Source organism: Neoarius graeffei, chromosome 6 (genome assembly GCF_027579695.1).
Source record: "Neoarius graeffei isolate fNeoGra1 chromosome 6, fNeoGra1.pri, whole genome shotgun sequence".
Taxonomy (NCBI): domain Eukaryota; kingdom Metazoa; phylum Chordata; class Actinopteri; order Siluriformes; family Ariidae; genus Neoarius; species Neoarius graeffei.
In genome coordinates, this window is record NC_083574.1 from 27,991,320 (window position 1) to 28,013,558 (window position 22,239).

At 45.6% G+C, this 22,239-nt stretch overlaps 1 protein-coding gene across 1 annotated transcript in view; it reads left to right on the forward strand.

Moving 5' to 3' along the window:
* treh (trehalase (brush-border membrane glycoprotein)) overlaps positions 1-22,239 on the forward strand; it is a 111,238-nt gene that overhangs the window by 31,685 nt on the left and 57,314 nt on the right. The window contains exons 7-11 of the mRNA XM_060924325.1: positions 11,934-12,050; positions 12,157-12,279; positions 14,848-14,897; positions 15,071-15,271; positions 20,236-20,453. Of these exons, the coding sequence (XP_060780308.1) occupies positions 11,934-12,050; positions 12,157-12,279; positions 14,848-14,897; positions 15,071-15,271; positions 20,236-20,453 (709 nt within the window). The remainder of the gene's footprint in view (positions 1-11,933; positions 12,051-12,156; positions 12,280-14,847; positions 14,898-15,070; positions 15,272-20,235; positions 20,454-22,239) is intronic.

Consider the following 22,239-nt stretch of genomic DNA (forward strand, 5'->3'; position numbering starts at 1 on the left):
TGGATGCAGGGGCTTTGTGGCCAACTCCACGGTTAAACTTCTTGGGGAACTGGGAATCAGGGGGCAGGCAAACCGGAAAACAACAAAAGCCCTTGCAGACACAGCGGAGAGAAGTAGCCACTGGCTATAGTTGAAGAGGAAGGACCCCACTTGGGCCACCAGGGGAGGCCAGTGACTCTGGGGGACACACCCAGGTCTGATCAACCTGTGGTGGGCCTGCCTCAGCAAAGGGTGCATTGTGAATAAAAGGCTGAAACACCCAGTGATGCTGGGGAACACAACTGACGATGTGTCCCAGTCACCAGCCACAAGTGGTCAATATCACCCCCCCATCCCCTTCAGCAGGACAACAGACCAAGTAAAGTCAGTTCTTAGGGATTATAACATCCAGTCCTACATACGAATTGAATGTGTTAACACCATGAGACAAAGGCTTAACTAGCCTAGCTTAGGTGTTGATCACTACAAATTATTGAGAACGGTGATCAACGGATCAATAAAAGGATGAGATGACTGCTGATACTACTCAACTTAGCACTGAGTTAAAGTGTACAGGCGGCATTTTTATGGTCAAGTCAAGTTTGTGTAACACTTTTAACAGCATTGTCGCAAAGCAGCTTTACAGAAAATTAAAGACTTTAAACATGAGCTAATTTTATCCCTAATCTATCTCCAATGAGCAAGCTTGTGGTGACGGTGGTAAGGAAAAACTCCTTTAGACAACATGAGGAAGAAACCTTGAGAAGAACCAGACTTGAAAGGGAACCCATTCTCATTTGGGTGATAACAAATAGCGTGATTTATAAATAACTCACTTCTGTAACTGTTGTATATAGTCAAAAAGTACTGCTGTGTAAACAGGAAAACCATTATAGTTTTAACATGAAGTCTGTTTTGTTAAATTTATAAACTGTTCATTGATGGAGACTTGAGTGCAAAACCGTTCATGGCAACTGCAGTCCTAAAGTTAGCAAGTCAACTATAGTCCTCAGCCATAAATGCATTACTGCAAGTGTCCAGAGCCATCTTCCAACTGTGACTTTCGACTGTCCATATGGGGCCATCCTCTACAGGGGCAATGTGATGAGACTCCAGCCAGATGTAGGGCATCAGCATGGACCAGGCAGGTCCGGAGAACAGAATAGGTCAGCACCACTGGTGTCTCAGGATCTATGTGTAACTCAATAGAGAACAACAGACAGAGGGAAGAGACGGGAGAGAAAACACAGGTTGTTAGGTATGCCCAATGTCACCTAAAGAGAACAACAGTATACATTTGCACTAAATGCAAGCAGGGACTTCGGCAAGACTAACTGTAACAGCATAACTAAAAGAGGAGAGCCAGAAGATAACACAGACATGAGGGAGCCCTGGGACATAAAGCAGCCAGCCACTCCACCATCAACAACCCCCCTAGGAAATGCTAGATTGTTTCAACTATATTCAAGATATTCTAACTTGTTAAGATATCATTTTTGCAGTGTAAAGCAGCTAGCCACTCCACCATCAACAAACCCGAGTGAACAAGTGGGGGGGAATGACCGCATCCATACATCCCAGTTTACCAGAACACACTATGCCTGAGGACCCTCACATCTACTCCTTTACCTAATAAAAACTATTAACAAAAGTCTTGACTAAAAAGATACATTTTCAGCCTAGACTTAATAATAATAATAATAATAATAGTTTGGTTTTATATAGCGCCTTTCAAAATACCCAAGGTCGCTTAACAAGGTGTCAGTGTAGAAGTGTGTGTGTGGGTGCATATAAGTGTGTGCGTGTGTGCTTGTGGAAACTAGGAGCCAAAGGCCTCCATGAAGAGATGGGTTTTAAGGTGTTTTTTAAACGCTGCCAGTGAAGGAGCATTCTGGATGGTGTTGGGTAGCCTGTTCCATAGAGAAGGAGCAGCTGCATAGAATGCTCTATCGCTGGTGGCCTTAAGTCTGGTGCGGGGGATGACCAGCTGGCCCTTGGATGAGGACCGCAGGGATCTTGATGGGGAGTAGGGATGGAGGAGATCTTTGAGGTAATGGGGTCCCAGACCATGGAGAGACTTGTAAGTGAGGAGGAGGACTTTGTAGGAAATGCGAGATTTAATGGGCAGCCAGTGGAGCTGTTTGAGAATGGGGGTGATGTGCTGCCAGGGCCTGGTGCCTGTGAGAATCCTGGCAGCTGAATTCTGAACATATTGCAGTCGGTCTGTGATCTTATTCGGCAGACCAAGCAGGATGGCATTGCAATAGTCTAGGCGGGATGATATGAAAGCATGAATAAGAGTCTCTGTAACAGTGTTAGAGAGTGAGGGCCTGAGTCTGGAAATGTTGCGGAGGTGAAAGAAAGCAGATTTGGTGACATTTTTGATGTGGGACTGGAAAGACAGTGATGAATCCAAGATAACACCAAGGTTACGGACTTCATGAGATGGGATGAAGGAGCAGCCATCGATGTTCAGATGGAGATCCCCAACCTTCCTGAGCAGTGGCGCCGGTGCCACCACCATGAGCTCGGTTTTACTGCTGTTCAGTTTGAGGAGATTGTCGGTCATCCATGTTTTGATATCACGCAGACAGTGAGTGAGCGGTGTTGGGGGGAGCTGAGCAGAGGGTTTGGTGCAGATATATAGTTGTGTGTCATCAGCGTAACAGTGGAAGTTGAGACCATGGAAACGGATGATTTGTCCAAGGGGGAGCATGTAGATGGTGAAAAGAAGGGGGCCAAGCACCGAACCTTGCGGAACGCCGTGGCTGATGGTTGCTGTAGTGGAGCGGGAGTCATTGAGTGTGATGAATTGTTTCCGGTTGGATAAGTATGAGTGGAACCAGAGGAGTACTGTGCCTGATAGTCCAGTGAACTCTGAGAGCCGCTTCAGGAGGATGGAGTGAGAGACTGTGTCAAAAGCTGCTGAGAGGTCCAGGAGAATGAGGATGGTGATGAGTCCATTGTCTGCAGCAGTGAGGAGGTCGTTGGTAATTTTGACAAGAGCAGTCTCTGTGCTGTGGTGGGCTCTGAAGCCGGATTGTAGTGGTTCAAAGAGCTCATGGTGGGACATATGCTGCTGAAGTTGGGCTGCCACTGCTCTTTCCAGGATTTTACAAAGGAAAGGAAGGTTGGAGATGGGACGATAGTTGTTGGGATCGTCAGGGTCCAGACCAGGCTTTTTCAAGGTGGGGATGACAGCAGCGGTTTTGAAGGTGGTGGGCACAACTCCAGACTGTAGGGATGTGTTAATGATGGTGGTCATGGTGTTGCAGAGGGTGGGAAGACATGATTTGACCAGGGTGGAGGGCATGGGGTCCAGGAGGCAGGATGATGACTTGGCTGTGGAGACTAAATCGGTGACCTGGGCATTGTCCAGTGGTGCAAAGCAGGAGAGGTAGTGCTGCGGTGGACAGGCAGCAGGGGTGGAGATGTCCTGCCATGGCTGGTGGATGCCAGGAGGCGTGTCATCATGGGCTTGGTTTGTGGCCGGGGATGTAGATACTAGCTGCTGGTGGATGGTGTTGACTTTTGCGATGAAGAAGTCTTGAAATCTGGAGCACAGTTCAGCAGGATCAGATGGTTGGGGTGAGTGAGGAGGACGGAGAAGGCGATTGATAGTTGAGAAAAGTTTTCTTGGGTGGTGTTGCTGGTTGTTGATGAGGGTGGAGTAGTAGCGTGTCTTGGCTGTGGTGAGGGCCTGCTTGTAGCTCTCCACATGGTCCCTGTAGGCCTCCAGGTGGACAGTAAGGCCAGATTTTTTATAGAGTCGCTCGAGGCGCCGCCCAGATTTTTTCATGAGGCGCAGCTCAGAGGTAAACCAGGGAGCTGGACGGGAGAAAGAGACAGATCGCGTGATGGTAGGAGCCAGAGTATTCAAGCTGGTTGAGAGTGCTGTGTTGTAGTGTTCGACCAGGGTGTCCACTGGGAGGGCAGTATCCGGGGGTGTGAGATGGTTCGTTAAGGTTTGAGAAAGAAGAGGCAGAGGAACATTCTTAATGTTGCGGAAAGTGATGGACCGCAAACGGCGTTGTCTGCGGTGGGGTACCGGGATGGAAAACAGAATTGCCTGATGGTCTGATATGGCCAGGTCAATGCATTGAAGATGTAAATACTGAGAAGACTTAAATACTGAGACTGTGTCTGAGTCCCAAACACTACTTGGAAGGCTGTTCCAAAACTGTGAGGCTTTGTAAGAAAAGGCTCTGCCCCCTGATGTAGCCTTCACTATACAGGGTACCAGCAGATAGCCTGCACCTTTTGATCCAAGTACGCATGGTGGGTTATAAAGGACTAGAAGTTCGCTCAGGTACTGTGGTGCAAGACCGTTCAGTGCTTTCTAGGTCAATAGTGGTATTTTATCATCAATACAAAATTTAATTGAGCGCCAATACAATGTGGATAAGATAGGAGTGATATAGTCACATCTTCTAATTCTAGTAGGGACTCTTGCTGCTGCATTTTGAACTAACTGGAGTTTGTTTATGCACTGATTGGAACATCCAGACAGTAAGGCATCACAATAATCCAACCTAGAGGTAACAAAAGCATGAACTAGTTTTTCTGCATCATGTAATGTCATATTTCTTAGCAATATTTCTGAGATGAAAGAAAGCTATCCTTGTAATGTTACTGACAGGAGTTTCAAATGAAAGACTGGAGTCAATGATAACACCAAGATCTTTTATTGCTGCATGTGAAGAAACAAAGGCCATCCAGAGTTACTGTGTAATCAGAAAACCTACTTCTAGCTGCATGTGGTCCTAGTATAAGTACGTGTATCTTGTCAGAGTTAAGCAGAAGGAAGTTTGTCACAAGCCAGCTGGGTCCTGATCCGAGCTTTCACTTCTTTCCCTGAGCCTTCCCCACGCTGCGGTCAGCACACCTGTGTCTCATCAGCTCATTCACAACTCTATATTATACTGCTTGGATACTCATTCGGCACGGGATTGTCTTCGCCTCAGGATATGTTTTTTCGCCTTTTTCCCTGGTTTTTGTATTTGATTATTTTGTTACCTTGCTGCATGCTGTGGTGTAATTTTGCTCTTTCTGTGCATATCTTTACCTTTCATTTGAGACGGTGAGCGCATTTTTTCTCCCTGATGTGGAAGCTCTTCGAGCTTTGAACTGAGAGCTCTTTCCCATTGCAGGACTGCGTTTCTGGACCCTATTATGCTTTTTTCATTTTGCGCTCATGTGGCAGCTGATCTCTAATCTCGTTCCCCCCCCCCCCCAATTACACATTCCTGTATTTCTCCCTTCGGCTCCTCCCCTCCACTATTCGGATTAAGACCTGCCTTCTTTGCTCCAAGTGCATGTGAGTCTGCTTTTGGGTCTAGTCTACTCCTATTGCCATTTGGCCATGACAGAACAATCCTGCCAGAGGAATGGACCCAGCAGACTTAAACAGTTAGTTGCTTTGACCAAACAAGGCTCTATTCTGGGTCATCACCAGCAGGAGATTTCAGCTGTCCATCAGAGCTTGCCATCCATCACAGACACTTTACAGAAACTCTTCTCTCAGATGGAGAGCCTTCAGAATGCCAACTCCAGTCAACCAGCACCTGTGCCAGTCTGCTCACCCATTGCTCCAACAGTTGTTCCAGCTCTACAGCCCCAAGAGCCACTGCCTGCCCCACAGCCTTATAATGGAGAGCCTGGGACCTGTTGCTCATTCCTGTCCTAGTGCTCCTTGTCGATGGCACGCCAGGCCTCTGCTTTCCCTTCCGAGAGCTCTCGAGTCACCTATGTCATCACACTTCTGACTGGAAGGGCTCGGAAGTGGAGAACAGCAGTCTGGGATGCTGGGACCCCTTGCTGTGCAAGTTACAAGGAATTCTCTGAGAAGATGCAAAAGGTTTTTGACCAGTCACCCAAGGGCAAGGAGGCAGCAAGGTGACTAATGAGGTTCAAGCAAGGCAGCCAAACAGTTTATGACTATGCTATTGTTTCGTCCCTTGGCTGCAACTGTGGACTGGAATGCCAGTGCCTTGTATGACACATATTTTTTTTTTCATGGACTAAGCAACTCTGTATTGGATGAATTCACCCCTCATGACCTCCCTGAGACTTTGGATGGTCTTGTGGCCCTAGCTGGTCAGGTGGCTACCTGGTTATGCCAACGGAGTGTAAGAAGGAACCTCAGGTTCGAACTAAAGGACATTGCTTCCTCGTCTGAGGCCAGTGCTTCCCCTGAACCGGAGCCCATGCAGTTAGGCAGAACCCAAATCACCCCTGAGGAGAGAAGGCGTCATCATGAGACCAGGGCCTGCTTCTACTGTGGCAAACCCAGACATTTTGTCTCTTATTGCCTGTTAAAAGGGCCTGCCCACCAGTAGCAACAGGGATTCAGGTAAGTGTACTGATGCAGTCTTCCCCTGCTGAGAGGCCAGTGCTTCCCACTAAGATCATCTTTCAGAACTGGTAAAGGCACTCATTGACTCTGGGGCAGACGAAAGCTTCATCAGAACCTCCTTTGCAGAAGAGCTGGGAGTCAACCTATGGAAATTAGATCACCCTCTAACCACCAGGGCACTCAATGGCACTGAACTCGGTCTTGTCTCCCACATCACAGAGCCACTCACTCTTAAGATCTCGGAGAATCACGTGGAGTCTATTTCTTTCTTTGCTATGAATAACTCTCATGAGCCTATTGTTCTTGGTCTTCCTTGGCCTGCATAATCCCCACCTGAATTGGAGTAATGGTACAGTCCTCTCTTGGAGAACCTGCTGCTTAGCCACTTGCCTGTCCTCTGCCAAGATTCCCCTCACCTCCCAAGTCTCCCCTCACCTCCCAAGTCTCCAGCCTTGAAAACTCCATTGACCTTTCCAACATCCCCGTGGAATACTGGGATCTTAGTCAGGTACTCAGTAAAGCATGGGCCATCTGGCTCCCTCCTCATTGACCTTATGATTGCGCTATTGACCTGCTTCCTGGTACCACTCCCCCCAGGGGTCACATTCCCCCCCCCTCCCCCCGAGAAACAGGCTATGGACATGTATATATCAGAGTCCTTTGCGGCTGGCATCATTCATCCATCATCATCTCCAGTGGGAGCTGGTTTCTTTATTGTGGTCAAGCAGGACAAGTCTCTCAGACCGTGCATTGATTATTGAGGCTTAAATGAGATCATCATCATCATCAAGAACCGCTACCCACTTCCTCTCATGGCCACAGCCTTTGAGCTGCTGCAGGGGGCCCATCACCTGGTATGCATTAGGGAGGGGGATGAGTGGAAGACAGCCTTCAATATGCCCACCGGCCACTTGGAATACTTGGTCTTACCTTTTGGCCTCACTAATGCACCAGCGATCTTCCAAGCACTGGTTAACAACGTCTTATGAGATTTCAACCAGTTTGTCCTCAAATACCTCAATGACATCTTGATCTTTCCTCCCATGCTCAAAGCTCACCGTTCACACATCAGACAAGTTCTGCAGTGGCTACTAGAAAATCAGCTTTTCGTTAAACCAGAGAAATGTGAATTCCATAAGTGCACAATCTCCTTTCTGGGTTTCATCATCTCCCCTGGTAAGGTCCAAGTGGACCCAGACAAGGTCAAGGCAGTCTCGGACTGGCCCACTCTCTTCTCTTGCAAGGAGCTGCAATGCTTCCTGGGGTTTGCGAATTTTTATCGGAAGTTTATCAGGAATTATAGCTCCATCGCTGCCCCTCTTACAGAAGTCACATCTTCCAAGTGCACCTTTATCTGGAACCACCACACTGAGAATGCTTTCACATCCCTCAAGACCAAGTTTTCCACTGCTCCCATCCTTATCATCCCAGACCCTACTGCTCAGTTAATTCTTGAGGTGGATGCCTCTGACACGAGAGTGGGGGCAGTCCTGTCCCAGAGATCATCTAAGGATTACAAGATGCACCCCTGTGCATTCTTCTCACACCACTTAACTCCAGCTGAACACAACTATAGCATAAGTGATCGAGAACTGTTGGCCATCAAGTTGGCCTTGGAGGAATGGAGACATTGGTTAGAGGGGACTGCGACCTCTCTTGTCATATGGACTGACCATAAGAACCTTGAGTACATCAAGTCTGCCAAGCAACTTAATGCACACCAAGCCAGGTGTTCCTTATTCTTTTCATGTTTTAACTTTGTGCTTTCCTTCAAACTGGGGTTCAAGAATGCCAAATCAGACACCCTCTCCAGACAGTTTTCACCTGAATCTCAGCAAAATGCCACAGAATCAATCCTTCCTGCCCACTGCCTTGTGGCTGCTGCCCAGTTTGACATCGAGAAGGTTGTCCAGGAGGCTCTGGCCAGTGATCCAAGCCCAGGTAACGGACCACCTAATGTTCTGTTTGTGCCCATTGGTGTATGCTCCCAGGTGCTTCAGTAGGGGTACAGTTCCTTTCTTGCTTGTCACCCTGGAGTGGCCCGAACCCTCTTTATCAGGCAGTGCTTCTGGTGGCCTACAATGCAGCAGGATATCAAGACTTTTGTGTTAGCCTGCAATGTCTGTTCCAGAAGCAAGACTGGTAACCAGCCCATGGCTGGACAAATAAGACTGCTACCTGTCCCTCATCTTCCCTGGTCCCACATTGCAGTGGATTTCATTACCGGCCTCCCCAATTCCATGGGTAACACTTGTATCCTAACTATTGTTGCTCATTTCTCTAAAGTGGCTCATTTTGTCCCCCTCTCCAAGCTTACCTCTGCTAAAGAGACTGCTGAGCTCCTTATCATGTTTTCAGGATCCATGGCCTGACACTGGACATAATTTTCTGCTCACTTCTGGAAAAAGTTTTGTAAACTAATTGGAGCCACCCCTAGCCTTTCTTCAGGTTACCACCCTCAGACTAATGGTCAGACAGAGTGCACCAACCAGAGTGTAAAGGTTGCCCTACAATGCTTGACTTTGGACAATGCATCCTCCTGGAGCCAGGCCTTGCCTTGGATTGAGTGCGCACACAATAGCCTCCCATCATCCTCTACTGGATTGGCCCTGTTCCAGTGTTGTCTCAGTTACCAGCCACCTCTCTTTTCTGAGCAAGAGGAGGAAGCATCTGTTCCTTCAGCCCAGGCCTTCATCTGACATTGTTGCAGGGTGTGGGTACATGCCAGGCATTATCTACTACATTCCAGCCAGTTATATAAGAGGAAGGCAGACTGATGCTGCACACCAGCCCCAGTCTACCGCCTTGGATAAAGGATTGTTATCCACTGCCAACCTTCCCCTTCAAACCCCCTCCCATAAGCTGGCACCCAGGTTTGTTGGCCCTTTTCCCATTTCCAAAGTTATCACCCCCACTATGGTCAGGCTGAGGTTACCTAGGTCCATGCATCTTCACCCTTCCTTCCATGTCTTTCAACTAAGACCCCTGGTCTCCAGCTCCAGCTTCTCCCCTCCTTCCAAGCCCCCTCCCCCCAGGTTCATCAATGGAGGTGAGGCCTACACCATCAATAAGTTACTAAAGGCCCTTTGGTGAGGTCGGGGGTTGCAGTACCTGGTGGATTGGAAGGGATATGGCCCAGAGGAGATGGTTTGGGTCCCAGGACACTTCATCTTGGACCCCTCACTCATCAAGGACTTCCTCCACAAGAACCCAGAGGCCCCATGTGGGATGCCTGGAGGTGTCCGTAGGAGGTGGGGTACTGTCATGAGCCAGCTGGGACCATCTAGGCCCTGATCTGATCTTTCACTCCATTCCCTGGTTTTTCCCTGAGCTTTCCCCACACTGCAGCCAGCACATCTGTCTCTCATCAGCTCATCCGTGACTCTATATTATACCGCTCAGATACTCATTTGGCGTAGGATTGTCTTTGCCTCAGGATATGGTTTTTTGCCTTTTTTCCCGGTTTTTGTATTCGATTATTTTGTTACTTTGCTACATGCTGTGGAGTAATTTCAGTCTTTCTGTGGATAACTTTACCTTTCATTTGGGACTGTGAGTGTCCCCCCCCCCCCGACATAGAAGTGCTTTTAACTTTTGAACTTTGTTGTTTGAACTGAGAGCTCTTTCCCATTGCGGGGCTGCGTTTCTGGACCCTATCATGCTTTTTCCATTTTGTGCTCATTTGGCAGCTGATCTCTAATCTCATTTTTTTTTTTCCCTAATTACCTGTTCCTATATTTCTCCCTTTGGCTCCTCCACTATTTGGATTAAGACCTGCCTTCTTTGTTCCAAGTGCACGTGAGTCTGCTTTTGGGTCTAGTTTACTCCTATTGCCATTTGGCCATGACAAAGTTAATAAGCATCCAGTGTCTCATGTCCTTCACACATTCCTCAATTTTATTAAGCTGGTGTCTCTCATCTGGCTTTACAGAAACATACAACTCTGTGCCATCAGCATAACAGTGGAAACTAATACCATGATTACAAATATCACTCAGAGGTAACATATATAAAGGAAAAAAAGCAATGGGCCTAAGACAGAACCTTGTGGAACACCAAACTTTTCCTCAGTATGTCTCACAAAAATCACCATTTATATCAACAAACTGATAGTGATCAGTTAAATAAGACCTGAGCCAGGAGAGGGTCATTCCCTTAACTCCCACAACATTTTCTAGTCTATCCAGGAGAATGGAATGATCAATGGTGTCAAAGGCTGCACTAAGATCAAGCAATACAAGCACGGGGAGACAGCCCTGATCAGATGGGATCAGTAGGGATTTTACTACTTTAACCAGTGCTGTCTCTGTGCTATGATGAGGTCTTAATCCTGATTGATACATTTCATGGATGTTATTCCTCTGTAGATATGAGCATAACTGCTGTGCCACAGCTTTTTCTCACATCTTGGAGATAAAGGGGAGGGGTCAAGGTCAGGTTTTTTTTAATCAGGGGTTTGATAACTGCTAGTTTAAAGGATTTGGGTACATGGCCAATTCTAAGCGAAGAATTTATTATTTTTAGAAGAGGTTCAATTGCTTCTGGTTTTATTTGTTTGAAGAGTCATGTAGGTAAGGGATCTAGTACACAAGTTGAAGATCTTGATGTGGAGGTTAATGAAATTAGTTTGATTTCTTTAAGGGGAGTAAAACATTCTAATTGCTGATCTGATATTTATATTGTTAACTACAGGGTTACTTAAATTGTCTGGCCTTAAATTAGTAGTTTTAATTTTTTGTTGGATATTTTCAATTTTGACATTTGAAAAATCATGAAGCTGTTGCTACTACATACTGCAGGTGTGCATGTGTCTATAGTTGTCTTTTTCCTAGTTAATTTTGCTACAGTATTAACCCCGTCAGGCATAACGTGTACAATTGTACACATGAAAATCCATAACATGAAGTTCCATAGCATTTTTGCTTGTGTCCAAAGGGGTTACATGTGAATCTAAGATTATTTTTATCTATTATACACCCCCCCCCCCCCCCCCCCCCCCCCCACACACACACACACACACCTAGCATAACACAAATGACATCACTGGTGCTTTGCAGTGTATGAATGAACTGAATGGTGAAGATTTGGAAAACTTTGAGTCAGTGGGTGAACACTGACAAGGATACACCAGTAACTTCATAATTTCCATAACAGACGAAGAAATCATCGCCTCCATTTGTGATCCTTTAACTCAGTGAACTGAGATAACGATTTGGAAGAAAAAAAATCGTGATGAGGAGAATGTGCCTAAAATTTCACACTAGTGTTTGTTTGCTGTAACAAGTGGGTCCATGTCAGTATTACAAACTTTTCGGTATAATGAACTATATGGATGTCCCCTAAAGAGTTCATTATAGCAGGGTTGTTAAACATGTAGGCTGTACAATCATTCTTCCCCAGAAAAAGAACAGGTCAAAGAACTCATTGAAAGCCCAATATTGCTATGACATTCATGTCCATAATGAGTGTATGTAAACTTCTGACCACAAATGTAGCATGAATTTAAAAAAAAAAACCCACACACCACTGGTTTTACTGACAGTGTAAATCAAGCATTTACTGAATCACATTAATATACAACACTAACCTAATCATGCAGGTATGGTTTTGTTCCAAATGGAGGGAGAATTTACTATGAGCGACGCAGCCAGCCACCCTTCCTACCTCTAATGGTGGAGAGTTACTATGAGGCCACTAAGGATGTAGAAATTCTCAGGTAATAGACTTTTGGGAATTAGTTTTGCCTACTGTTAATTCCTCCTATTTTTAGATGGTGTTAAAATCTTCATTGTCTCATACAGTGTCTTTGGTCATGTTTACAGGACGGCTTTACCATTGTTGGAAAATGAGTACAGGTTTTGGATGGAGAACCGCTCCATTGTTGTAGAAGTGAATAGTGTCGAGCATGTCATGAATCGCTATTACACACCTGTTGGCCAGCCCAGGTAGGAGTTAATGAGGCCATATTATAATAATAATAATAATAATGAGTATGACCAAAAGTTTGAGTACGACCAGAAGAAGCTCTATCAAGAGCTTGATGGGAACACTATGGGAAATGACTGTATGCCAGACGCAGAAGAGAGCTGCAACTTTTGGAGCAACATCTGGGATGATCCAGTAAAGCACAATTGGGAGGCAGAGTGGTTGAACCAACGTGAAAGAAGAGCTCAGTCAGTGTATAACCCAGGAGAATGTAAAGATAACTGTAGCTGATGTGAGGAAGCAGTTGAAGGTGCCCAACTGAAAAGGGCCCAGGCCTGATGGTGTGCAGGGCTTCTAGTTGAAGTATTTTACGACACTTTCTGGTTGTGTCACAGAGCAACTTAATGTAATCCTGGAGTCTGGCTCAGCTCTGCAGTGGATGAGCCAAGGAAGAACGATTCTCTGTCTGAAGGATCCTATACTCAGTAATGCTGTGGAAAACTTTTGACCCATAACATGTCTCCCAATCATGTGGAAACTGCTCAGTGGAATGCTTTCCGAGAAAATTTATGACCATCTCGAGACACAGCAGCTTTTCCCGGAAGAGCAGAAAGGATGCCGCAAGGGCTCACGAGGTACAAAGGACCAACTTCTCATTGGCAAAATGGTTATGCAGAATTGCAAGCGAAGAAAAACAAACCTGGCGATGGCATGGATAGACTATCAGAAGGCATATGACATGGTGACTTGGATATTGCAAATGTTGCAACTGACAGGAATAGCTCCAAACATCCAGCAATTGGTACAGACAAGCATGGCAAACTGGAGAATGATACTGATGTCAAATGGGCAAAGCCTAGGAGAAGTCAGCATCTGGCGAGGCATCTTTCAGGGTGACACTTTATCTGCTTTACTGTTTGTCATATGCCTCATACCGCTGTCGATAATACTCCGGAGAACTAAACATAGATACCAACTTGGAAAACAGACCAAGTCCATAAACCATCTTTTATACATGGACGATCTCAAGTTGTATGGAAAAGATGAACATGTGAGAGACTCCCTGATAAATACTGTACGGGTGTCCAGTGAGGACATCGGCATGGAGTTTAGGCTGAAGTGTGGAGTGGTCATCATGAAGAGGGGAAAAGTAGTGAAAGTATGAAGGTGTTGATCTACCGGATGGGCGTAGAATGAAAGCCATTGAAGATGATGACTACAAGTACTTGGGAGTTCTTGAGTACAATAATCTTCTACACGAAGAGATGAAAAGCAAGTTAGAGTGAGTATTTCTGCAGGTTAAAGAAAATACTGAAGTTGAAACTAAATGGAAAGAATGTGATCATGGCCATGAACACGTGGGTGGTGTCAGTCCTACGATACGGGGCAGGTGTGATCAACTGGACCAAAGTGTAATTAGAGAGTATGGACAGGAAGACCCGTAAGCAAATGACCATGTATGGAATGCTGCATCCAGGAGCAGACGTGGATCATCTATACCTTTCTAGAGGACAAGGGGGGCATAGTCGAGGGTTGCGTGCGGTTGGAGGAGACAGGGCTAGCAAACAATGTGCAATCAAGTAGGCAGTCACTGCTTGTTGCAGTTGCTAACGAAGGGCTCCCCATCAAAGAAAAGGCTGAGACCCCGAAGCAACTGAAAGAAAGGAAAAGGCTTGAATGGATACAAGGGTGGAAGAGCAAGCCTCTGCATGGGCAATTTGTGCACCAAACAGAAGTAATAAGAGATGAAGCATCTTGGGACTGGCTGAGGAAAGGAGATCTTAGGAAGGCGACTGAGGGGCTGATTATAGCTGTGCAGGATCAAGCATTGAGAATGAATGAATGAGATCAAAGCAAAGGTTGAAAAACAAAATCTGTCTCCACTCTGTAGGATGTGCGAGGAGAAGGATGAGACAATATGGCACCTGATCACTGAATGTAGTAAGTTGGCGCAGAGTACAAACATAGTCATGATAATGTGGCTAGGATCCTTCATTGGAACATCGCCTGATCTCATGGACTTGAAGTAAGTGGTATGAGCATAAGCCCGAAGGGGTAATGGAGAGCAAAGAAGTGAAGTTGCTATGGGATTTCAATATCCAGACGTGTTCCCACATCCAAGCAAGGAGACCAGACCTAGTGGTGATTAGATAGAAAGAAGGGTTTGTGCAACATTATTGACATCACAGTTCCTGGAGACACTGGAGTTGTTGAGAAAGAAAATGAGAAAATTGATAAGTACCAGGACTTGCGAAGGGAGGTAGCAAAGTTATGGAACATTAAAGCAAGAGTGGTTCCAGTGGTGGTGGGCGCGCTGGGCACAGTCATGCCAAACCTAACTAAACACCTCGAGTCGATTGACGTGACCATGAAGATTGAGCTGCTTCAGAAGGCAGCCTTCCTTGGCACAGCATGCCTCCTCAGAAAAGTACTTGAGGCCTAAAGTTACAAAACGTAGCTTGCTCTCAGTACTGAAATTCGATTCCAGCTACCAACTTATAGCTGTGTAACAATAAATAATAATAATACCTGCACAAAGTAAATGGTTAATACTCTATGATAGCAGGTAATGCACTGTTCTTCCACAGGCCAGAATCTTACTTACAAGATGCAGAGCTGGCAGAGGGCTTACCTGCAGGTACATCTTCCAATATCAAGCAGTTACACCTTATGCAATAGAATAATTTGTTGGTTTTGTTTGAGAACATCTGAAAATAATAGGATAATACAATTATAGTTAAATATATTTTTTGAATAATTTTATGAAGACCCTGAATTATGCTTGACTGACTAATGCTGTTTCTTTCTCAGAGGCTCAGGAGAAGCTGTGGACAGAACTGAAAGCAGCAGCTGAGTCTGGCTGGGACTTTTCCTCACGCTGGTACGTTAAGAACTTGGGCCAAAACGCTGCCTCATTTAGGGATACTAGAACCAGCTCCATTGTGCCTGTTGACCTCAATGCTCTCATTTGTCGCAATGAGCGTGTCCTGGCCACCTTCCACAGAATTCTAGGTGAGCAAAAAGACATTGGCAAGCATTAGCAAATCCTTATACAGTTCAGTGTCTTGTATTATTTTCACAAAACTTGTACATGTAAATGCCTCAATTAAGGAACATGACATTCGCAATTGTGTGGTTTTACCGAATATCAGCATGACTGTGATTTGGCTAAGGTAATCACAGCTGTGCCAATATTCAGTATAACAGTACAATTGCAATATTGCTTTTATTTATTTTAATTATTTTTAAAAATCAGTTTTATAAATAAAAACCTAATAACAAGTGTAACACTTCAGGGGGTTGGGAGACTGAAGGGATGAAGACAGGCGGGTTACACTGACTGTTGGTTTATTCACTTTACTTTCAACTTTCGCATTTCAGCTGTTTTGTTTATTCACACACACACACACACACACACACACACACACACACACACACACACACACACCTTTGTGATGGGTCTCAACTTCTTTCTGTCTCCTTTTGGCTTTTTTTTCCTTCTTTAAAACCATTGGTTGTCACTGCAACAGAAAAAAACACACTCATCACTGTTAATCAGTCCCAGGTGTAACTTCTTTGCCACTCACCTCCCACAGGCTTGCTCTCCATTCATAAACTGATGCTCAACCACTTCCACATATCCTGACCGCCCATCTCAGACCGAGGGAGCTGTTCAGCCTGCAGCTGACTCAACTTCCCAACCCCAAAGCAGGAGAGGAAATCTGCCACAGCATCTGCACCCCCAGTCTATGGGCCACCTCAAATGTATGGTGAGCCAGATACTGAGTGATCCACTCATTGGCACCCTTCATGTGATGGAGCCACTGGAGTGAGGTGTCATCCAAGCAGAGTGTGAAAGGGCATCCCAGCAGGGAAGACCAGAGGGTGAGGACTGCCCAATTGATGGTTAGACACCTCAGTGGTGTTGTATTTTGTCTCTCGCACTGAGAGCTTCTGGCTGATGTACAGCACTGGGTGCTCCTTCACTTTCACAACCTGGAACAAAATGGCCCCAGCCCTCTCTTCAATGTCAGTCTGCAAAATAAAAGGGAAAGAAAAGTCAGGGGAGTGTAATCGTGGCCTGCCAGACAGTGCAGATTTTACCAAAGTGAAAGCCTGTTGGTATGGCTCTGTTCACTAGAATGGTTCTGGTGCTCCCTTTAGTGAGATCAGTAAGTGTGCTGGTGACATCCAAATAGTTATGACCCTACAATAATACTGAGCTAGCCCCAGGAACTCTCTCACCTTTTTTTTTTTTGGTCTTAGGTAAGTTACAATTGTAACTCTTATCAATATGGGGATTCACGTGTGCATAACCCAAGTGGAAACCCAGATACCACAGTTCCACCTGGCCAGTGGTACACTTCTTTGGGTATGCCATCAGCTACACACATCTCAACAGTTTCAGAACTGCCCTCAGATGTTGCACATGCTGCTGCCAATCATTGCTATAAATGATAATGTCAAGATAGGCATGGTCATAGGCAGTATGTGGATGGAGGATTCTGTCCATGACCTGTTGAAATGTCATAGGAGCCTCAAATAACCTAAATGGAAGGGTTACAAATTTGTGTAAACTGAATGGAGTGGAAAAGGCCAATTTTAGGGGAAGGGATCTGCCCGTATCCTTTCAGCAACAGCAGGCTGAATGGATGATGTTCACACTCAACTTTATTTCTTGTACTTTTGTTGCTTTTCAGCTTCACTCGCTCGTTTGCTGCTCTCACACACAAACACGTGCATGCGCGCACACACACACACACACACACACACACACAATGTTCTGGTCAGGATTAATCCCCTCTATTCAATCTCGCCCTCATTTTCTATCTTCCACCATCACCTGCAACAAACACACACATTAATCAACAACAGGTGTATTGACTTTGCCACTCACCTTCCCTGGCCCCGCCCTCCATTCACAAACCGCCACTTGGCCACACCCCTGTTGCCACATACTCCCGTTGCCCGACTCAGGGTGGGGAGCTGTTTGGCCTGCAGTGAGCTCCCCATGACGGGACTTGAAGTCCTTGAATTTGAATAGCTGGAAGGTGAGATACCGATGGGTGATCCGTGCATTGGCATCCTTCATGTGGTGGAGCCACTGGATGGGCATGTAGTCCAAACAAAGTGAAAGGGCACCCCAGCAGGTAGTATCTGAGGGTGAGGACTGCCCACTTGATGGCCAGACACCCCTTTTCGATGGTGCTGTACTTACTTTCATGCATCAAGAGCTTGCGACTGATGTTCAGCATGAGACGTTCTTCACCCTCCACCTTCTGGGACAAAATGGCCCCCAGCCCTCTGTCCGATATGTCCGTCTGCAAAATAAAGGGGAGAGAGAGAAGTCAGGGGTGTGTACAAGTGGCCCCGCACACAGTGCAGCTTTTACCTTAGTGAAGGCCAGTTGGCACTGCTCTGTCCACTGGACTGGATCTGGTGCTCCTTTTTGAGTGAGATCAATCAGTGGGCTGGAGATGCATGAATAAATAGGTATGAACCTGCAAAAATAGCCAGCCAGCCTCAGGAACTGTCTCACCCCCTTTTTGGTCTTGGACCTTGGGCAGGCTGCAATCGCTGCAGTCTTGTCAATTTGGGGACGCACCTGCCCATGACCCAAGTGGAAACCCAGATACCGTGTTTCCACCCACCCACCCAATTGCACACTTTTTTTCAAGTTAGCTGGGAAATCCGCATGCCTTAGTGACTCTAGGATGGCCCTGAGGTATTTGAGTTGGCGTGGCTAATCATTGATGTAAATAATAATGTCATCAAGGTAAGCCACCATATAGGCAGAGGATCTTGTCTGTGAGCTGCTGGAACGTAGCAGGTGCCCCAAATAACCCAAAAGAAAGCGTGACAAATTGGTGTAATACAAGCGGTGTAGAAAAGGCTGTTTTCTTTCAGGATGGAGTCAAGGGGATCTGCCAATATCCCTTCATCAAGTCCAGTGTCGAATAAAAACAAGCAGCACCTAATTGATTGAGCAAATCATCAATGCGTGGCATTGGGTATGTGTCAAATTTAGACACCGCATTGACTTTTTTTTTTCTGTAGTCCACACAGAACCAGACTGACCTGTCAGTCTTGGAAAGCAGGCTGCTCCAGTCACTGTATGACTCCTTGATTTTGCCCATTTCAAGCATGGCCTTGAGTTCATCCCAAACCACCTTTTTTGTGTTCAGGTAAGTGGTAAGGGCGGCTACGCACCACCACTCGTGGGGGCGTTTCAATGTGGTGTTCTATGAGGTGGGTGCAGCCGGGACAGGGCAAGAACATGTTGGAAAATTCCTTTTGCAACCTGGCAACCTCTGTAAATTGGGCCGGTGAGAAGTGGTCTCCACAAGGGACCGGAGTGGTTTGAGTTGTTACTTTTTTTACCTTTGGCCCCAACTCCACCTTCTCCGGAACTACCAATGCCAATGCTACAGGGACCCCCTCATTCCAACATTTTAACCGTTTGAGGTGGTATATTTGCAGTACCTCCCCCCTATCTGTTTACCTCACCTCATGGTTGACGTCCCCAATTCGCTGTGTGACCTCAAAGGGCCCTTTCCATTTGGTGACTAATTTGGAGCTCGATGTGGGCAATAACATGAGTACTTTGTCTCCCGGGGTGAACTCTCTAAGGCACGCACCCCTGTTGTACAGCTAGGCTTGACGTTCTTGTGCCTGCCGTAAATTCTCCTGGGTTAAGTGCATGAGGGTGTGGAGCTTTGCACACAGGTCGAGAACATATTGAATTTCATTTTTACTAGGTGAAGGTCCCTCCTCCCAATTTTCCCATAGCACGTCCAAAATGCTGCGAGGCTTATGCCCATATAACAATTTGAATGGTGAAAATCCCATGGAAGCTTGCAGGACCTCTCGTATTATAAATAACAGGGGCTCAAGCCATTTATCCCAATTACATGCATCTTCACTTTCAAACTTCAAAATTAAATTTTTAAGTGTCTGATTGAATCGTTTCACTAAGCCATCTGTTTGTGGGTGATAGATGCTGGTACGGATAGATTTAATTCCCAATAACCCATACAGTTCGCGCAGTGTGCATGACACAAACATAGTGCCTTGTCAGTCAGGATTTCTTTCGGAATCCCGACCTGGGAGATAACATGGAAGAGTGCCTCCGCAATACTGCATGCTGAAATATTGCGGAGAGGCACTGCTTCCAGATATTGTGTTGCATAATCCACCAGGACTAAAATAAAGTGATTATCCCTGTGCTGACCAATCTAATGGCCCAACGAGATCTATGCCAATTCTCTCAAAGGGGGTCTTGATTAGAGGGAGAGGGTGCAAAGGCACTTTTGTAGTGGCCGCAGGATGCCGCACACCACTGACGGACATCCCTGTGAATCCCTGGCCAATAGAACTGGGCCATTATTCAGGCTAGTGTTTTATCCTAAGTGTCTGGCCATTGGGGTAAAGTGAGCTGCCTGGAATACGAGTTCCCTACGGCTCTTTGGGATTAACAATTGGGTTAATTGTTCAACAGTTTGAGTGTCCTGTGTCACTTAATACAGTCTATCCTTAATAATAGCAAAATACAGGAAGGAGCATCTCGCATTTGGCTGGAGAGATTGACCATTGATTACTCTCACTTGGTCAAACACATGATGCAGAGTCTCGTCTCATGACTGCTCATGATGTTGCTAGAATTTTATGTGATGAACATAAACAAGCGGGAGTGATCGACATATTGAAATGTTCCAGTGCAGTTAAGCAGTCTTGAAACACCGCTTGTCCAACCAAATTATTGGACTGTTGTATAAAATGCTATTAATTGCAAGCATCTACTACACATTTTGTACACACATACTCATAAGTACTGAGGCCAAGCTCTCTCGTTACAAAATTACTGTATACATTTTCACTTTTAGTAGCAATGAATACTACCCTTTGATCTTGGTTTGTAATGTACCAATGTTGATACCTTGGGTGAGTTTTTGTCTGCTTTTCTTCTCTGCCCGCAGGTAATGAGGAAAAGGCACTTCAATATGAGAATGCAGTCTCTATCAGGATGAGGGCTATGGAGAGTGTTTTATGGGATGCAAAGAAAGGAGCATGGTTTGATTATAACATGTTGAGTAGGATCAGGAATTCAGCCTTCTATCCGACTAACCTAAGTCCTCTGTGGGCACAGTGTTATTCTCAGCCTGAAATGGGACAGCAGGCACTACAGTATCTCAGAGTAAGTGGTAGTTTTTGAAGACTTTTTTTCCTACAGTAGTAATTGTGTGTAACAGAGCAGTTATTTTCAACTAGTTTTACTCTAGGACCTACATGTTTTGTTGGACATCAAGTCACAACCCAATGCTACACTAATGTTTATTATATGGAAGTAAATGAAGAAATGCAGAAATGCATATGATCTCATCTCATTATCTGTAGCCGCTTTATCCTGTTCTGCAGGGTCGCAGGCAAGCTGGAGCCTATCCCAGCTGACTACGGGCGAAAGGCGGGGTACACCCTGGACAAGTCACCAGGTCATCACAGGGCTGACACATAGACACAGACAACCATTCACACTCATATTCACACCTACGGTCAATTTAGAGTCACCAGTTAACCTAACCTGCATGTCTTTGGACTGTGGGGGAAACCGGAGCACCCAGAGGAAACCCACGCGGACACGGGGAGAACATGCAAACTCCGCACAGAAAGGCCCTCGCCGGCCATGGGTCTCGAACCCGGACCTTCTTGCTGTGAGGCGACAGCGCTAACCACTACACCACTGTGCCACCCAAATGCATATGATTTTGCATGATGATTATTAATACTATTAATAATTATCCATTGCATAGGCCTAATAAAGTTTGATGATAACGCTTTACTATCTCAGATAATGTAACGCAGCAATGACAGACCAGACATTCACGAATTAAGAACAAACTCAGGGTTTTAATAAACACAGTGAGAGAAGGCAATGTACAATAACCAGGCGAGGTCAATACCGGGAAATCCAACTGAATAATGAGGGCTAGACAAATCGTGGTCATGAAACGGGCGAGAGTCCAAGAACCGGAAATCAGGAAAGCACAGGCAGAATAAACACAAGGGCTAGGCGAATCGGAGTCAAGCAACAGGTGGAGATCGAGAAACTGGGAAGCGAGAGAAAAGAGCAAACAAACAGAAGGGCTAGGCGAAACCGGAAGGCAAAAAGGATCATACACGGAAATGCAATCAGATACTACTACTCCAGTAAGCTCACGAAAAATGTGGAGGCAATACTGTGCAAAGAACTAAACAAACAGAGGGGTATAAATGCAGACATAAACAAAAAGGTACAGGTGATAACAACTGGAACTCGGGGAAGCCACTCCTAGGAAGTGGCTCTGGATTGGTGGATTGGGTGCACGTGGTAGTATCAGGTGTGTGAGTGGGATTGTGGGAAGTCGATTAGTGTTAGGTGAGCCCGGGAGCGTGACAGATAACAGGAAATAAATAAATTTACATGTTGAGTTGTTAAGGTTGTACCTCACAGCGGAGCTCCATACTTAAGAAAATATTGCGTTGATTTTTCATGGACACACAGGGATCCCAGCCATGTACATCCGTCCATCCGTGCCCCTCGCGATTCTGATTGGTTGTTTGATTTTGGCGGGAACTAGAAGCGCGAGCGCGCCTACATAACTTATTTTTGTCTCCAGATAATTTCATATTTATCGGGTTTTTCCACCGAGAACAACTCAAACAGCGCAACAAAATAATAATCATTTTTACAAACTTTAATACAAACTTTAAAAAGATGTCAGAACAAGTTCACCAAGGAGGGAAAGATGAAGTCAAAACCGGGAAGAGAGAGTTTTGACAGAGAAAGAAAAGGAAAGAAGACATGAAAGAGCTAGAGAAAGGTGAAGAAATCTTTCACAAGAAAAGCGACAGAAAACGTGTAAAAAATGAATTAATAGACATGAGTTGTAGGAATTTAATTCTAAATAGTGATATTGATTTGAAATCACTGCAAAGTCCTTCAG